The 4,512-nt window shown below is 37.2% G+C and overlaps 1 protein-coding gene across 1 annotated transcript in view; it reads right to left on the reverse strand.

The window, feature by feature from the left end:
- LOC106872791 (uncharacterized) overlaps nucleotides 1-4,512 on the reverse strand; it is a 30,403-nt gene that overhangs the window by 21,882 nt on the left and 4,009 nt on the right. The window contains exon 2 of the mRNA XM_052969458.1: nucleotides 1,617-1,817. Within this exon, the coding sequence (XP_052825418.1) occupies nucleotides 1,617-1,817 (201 nt within the window). The remainder of the gene's footprint in view (nucleotides 1-1,616; nucleotides 1,818-4,512) is intronic.

The raw sequence follows: 4,512 nt of genomic DNA on the forward strand, positions 1-4,512 counted from the left end.
TGGCTGCTGCTGCTGTCGTGTGGTACACGGAACAGTTCTCAAAGAGAAACTGGACCGAGACCAATTTGGCTGCCGAGTTAAAGCTATTTATAACAAACTATTGGCTCACCAGATGGTAGAAATATACTCTATCACGTGACCTTACTAGGGGCCGTGATTGGTCAGTTCGCGTTCTGGCGGGAACGGTTCGAAGAAGTTGCCGATTCGAATAATGATCAGTCACGTGATGGACAAGGAATGGGTTCTCTACTACGCTCGCATTTATTTATATTTAAATGAGAAGATTGTATGTAATGGCGATAGTAGTTTGTATCTAATGGCGGGAGGTAGTTTCACTACACATATATTAGGAAATTTAATTATTATAATGATTACGCAGCGATATGCATATGTGACAAAAAGAAAATCCCCCATTTCTGTTATCCTCCTAAACAAAGTTAAAATTGTCATCGCTTCTTAAAGGCGATTTTGTTGAAGTAATGAAATATAGTAACTTGGTAGTCGAAGTTGATTAATTGATTTACCAAACGATTAATCTAACAATCGATTGGTTAAATGTTTAACTAATAGACAAATAATAATGATAACGGAAGTGAAATAGAACTAGCCCGTCTGTTATTATTAGAGATACAAGACACACACATAGATAGATAGATAGATAGATAGATAGATAGATAGATAGATAGATAGATACATGCATACATATGGACGTACGTACAATTGCTTGTACATACCTAAATATGTATGTATATGAATATACATGCATACATACATACATGCACACACACACACACACACACACACACACACACACACACACATATATATATATATATATATATATGCATGTGGGTGTGTGCGATGACCGCTGCTTATTCGTTCTCAAATATAGGAAGACGATGCTTGTGCATGATGCTTTTTAAGTGAGCGGCTTTGCGCACAACCATTTCCACTCCTTGAAAAACGACGACAGATACTTCAAAAAGAAGAACTACTCAACATTGACTGCCTTCGAATCGCAGGTTTCACATCAGTGTTTTTCTTCTAAAGCGATGTCCTAACAAGTACTAGGGGTCACTCACCCCCAGTGATGTATTACACCAAGCCTACGTTTTGATTCTCATGCTGTTCTGCCGACTGAACCTGTTGTGCCTAACCACTGTTGAAAACATGTCAACCCTCTGCACAGCCGCTGTATTTTCTGCACCAAATTCACCAGTTTATCGATAATTGCTACAAGAATAACTGTAGTCCGTGAGAAATAGCAGACCAAGATTGTGTACACAGTATTGGATAGGGGTTGACTTTAATGAGTTCATCCGTCCTGCGACAGTTTTTATCTTGCAGGGTTCCCAACCACCCTCCTTACTAACCAAGCTTAGTGGGGTTGCCAGTTTAGTCGACGCCGACCCGACCAAGCAGCAGCTTGAACTGGATTATATGTTAGCAGTAACGCTCACAGACGACTTGACGAATACACACATACGCACGTTCATAGACTGATAGATAAAGATAGATAAATATCGATACTTAGACAAACAGCTAGATATATAGATCTGTAGGTAGGTTAGAAGGTCGGTAAGTAGCTAGCTAGATAGATAGATCGATAGAAATACCTGGTGCGTGGCAGGTTCCTGTGCAATCTTCAAAGTCGCTTTTAGTTTTCTTTACTCCGTTGACACAATAGTTGCAACTGTCATTATATGCTGTACCATTACAAACATTGTTGCAATCAAGACCGTATTTTTGTGTTTTATTAGTCTCACCGCCCACGCAGTAACCACACTCGTTGGTAGTTGCAGTACCATTACATGTCCCTGAAACAGAAATTAGTGATTAAAGTTATTCAGCGAATAATTATGTTTTGGTTCATTGTTGTCAACACACTGTTGAGGAAAGGTTGAAAAAGAAAAACCCGATGAAAAAGGACTCAAAATGTAAAAATAGAGCATATACATACACACACACGCGCGCACACACACACACACACACACACACACACACACACACACACACACACATTGCTTATTTAACTGTAGCGTTACAAGTGTCTTATATCTAATATCTCCGCTACCAGACAACGCCATCGCATAGGTTTCCTGTTCTGAAGCCTTAAATGTAATTTTGTTGTCACAGGAAAGATTTTTAGTTGCTGTGTTTCAGACCTGGGTAGCTTCAGCAACAAATAAATGCACATTAACAAGAATATAGATTCGGGTTATTCTACTAATAGTGCATGGTTTAAAAAGGTAAGACCTATTTCATCTAATAATTCAAAATGGCAGTTTGTTTTAGAAATATCGCGCCAAAAAATCACTATACGAAGAAATACAGAGCAAGTGTTAACTTGCAGGCACAGTATCAAATTCTTTGCTATTCTCTTCGGACAAAATAACAGAGCATCATTTATACACCACCATATTAGCTTGAACAATAAAATCTAGATCTATGTTCAAATTTCTGGACACTAGCTGCTTTCGTTGTTTGGTGTTTCATAAACATATATTAGAAGATAAACCGCGTGTTTGAAAATCAAACAGCGAATATTTAGACACAATACAAAAACTTCTTTTCAGAGATTTCGTGTCATTTTGTTTTTTGAGTCTTTTATTATACAATTAATAACTTTTATTTCAAGAAATATTGCGACTGTATCAAGTTTTTGCAAAAACGTATGTGTGTGTGTGAGTTTATATAAGCATGTATGTATTCATGCAACTATATGCACGTGTGTGTATGCATGAATGTATTCATGAACTATGTATATGTCTGTGTATATGCGTGCATACGTGCGTGTGTGTTGGTGTGTTTTAGAGCAGGAAGAAACCTTTTGTACTTTATAAACGCAGCTCCTTGAGATTTTTGTTCTGCATCAATTTAGAAGTAGAAATACAGTGAATTGGTAATTTATCCGCTGAAAGTCCGTAATTAAAGATAGATAAATAAAGATACATAGACGGATAGATTACAGTATTACTTCTAACCGGGTGAGTCAAAAATAAACGAAGGCTTCTGAAAATAATTATACTAAGAGACTAATTCAATGAATCCCTATTTGTAACATCAAGTTAATGAGGCTTTTATCATAAATCCATTGATACGTGTTCTTGAATCGATATTAAAAATCTATAAGATAATTAACATAAATACTGTCTCTGGATTCATTGCTGATCAATAATTACAATATTGAATACATTAATATTGATATGTTAAGATCTATTGATTGATAGCTAGGCTTTTGTTATATACTTAGACATAAGATAACTTATTAATTAAAGATCTCTATGGATTATTTAAAAGTAAGGCATATATTATGTTAATATCACCAAAATAAGCAAAATCAATTTTATTTACTTTTATTATAAACCTAGCTTGTAATCAAGTGAAAACCACTTAGTGACATTAATGCACGTTGCGCGAGTAAAAAGTACTTTACCTGCATACGGTGAAAATGATATTACTTATATAAGCAAAAGGGCGGCGAACTGGCAGAAACGTTAGCATGCCGGGAGAAATGCTGCGCAGTATTTCGTCTGTCTTTACGTTCTGAGTTCAAATTCCGCCGAGGTTGACTTTGCCTTTCATCCTTTCGGGTCGATAAATTAAGTACCAGTTGCGTACTGGAGTCGATCTAATCGACTGGTCCCCCTCCCTCAAAATTTCGGGCCTTGTGCCTAGAGCAGAAAAGAATATTTTTTAACACCAAGATGGCGAGCTGGCAGAAACATTAGCACGCTAGGCGAAATGCTTGGCAGTATTTTGTCTGTCTCCATGCTCTGAGTTTAAATTCCGCCGAAGTCGACTTTGCCTTTCATCCTTTCGGGGTCGATAAATTAAGCACTAATTGCGTATTTGGGTCGATCTAATCGACCCCCCCCCCCCAAAAAAAAAATTCGGGCCTTGTGCCTAGAGCTTACTTATACAATTTTATTCCTCGGTATTCTGGGGAATAGTGAAAAACAAAAATGAGTCCAAAAGGAGTGGATTTATTGTCGCTGGACCTGCTTGAAATTTCTCTCATATAAGTAAGTACTGTTTCATGTCCCAGAATTCATAGGGGTGACTATCCAGTTTCCATGACGTATAAATAAACGAGATCTCAACATTACCCCTGAATGAAATACTGGTCCGTTCAGTGGATTGGAACAACGTGAAATGAAGTATTTTACTCAAGAACACAATGCACGTCCCAGTCTAGGAATCGAAACTATGACCTTACGATTGTCAGTGCCAAACTCTAACCACCCATGCGCTCTCACTTCCCTCGTATAACCCCCACCTCCAAACCCCAAATAAAAAGGAAAGAAAAAGAAAAAAAGAAAAAGAAAAAAAAAAAAACCAAACAAACACGCGCAGTCGTGGTTGTGTGGGAAGAAGCTTACTTCCGCTTGAAAACTTTGGTCGTGTTTTGTTGCTCTCTGTGAGTTGTCATTTCTTTATTATTGAAACTTAATTATTGTAAACTGTTGTTGAAAATTGTTTTTGTGAACTGTTGCATGTTTAGACAATTTT

Source organism: Octopus bimaculoides, chromosome 7, assembly GCF_001194135.2.
Source record: "Octopus bimaculoides isolate UCB-OBI-ISO-001 chromosome 7, ASM119413v2, whole genome shotgun sequence".
In the NCBI taxonomy this organism is placed as follows: domain Eukaryota; kingdom Metazoa; phylum Mollusca; class Cephalopoda; order Octopoda; family Octopodidae; genus Octopus; species Octopus bimaculoides.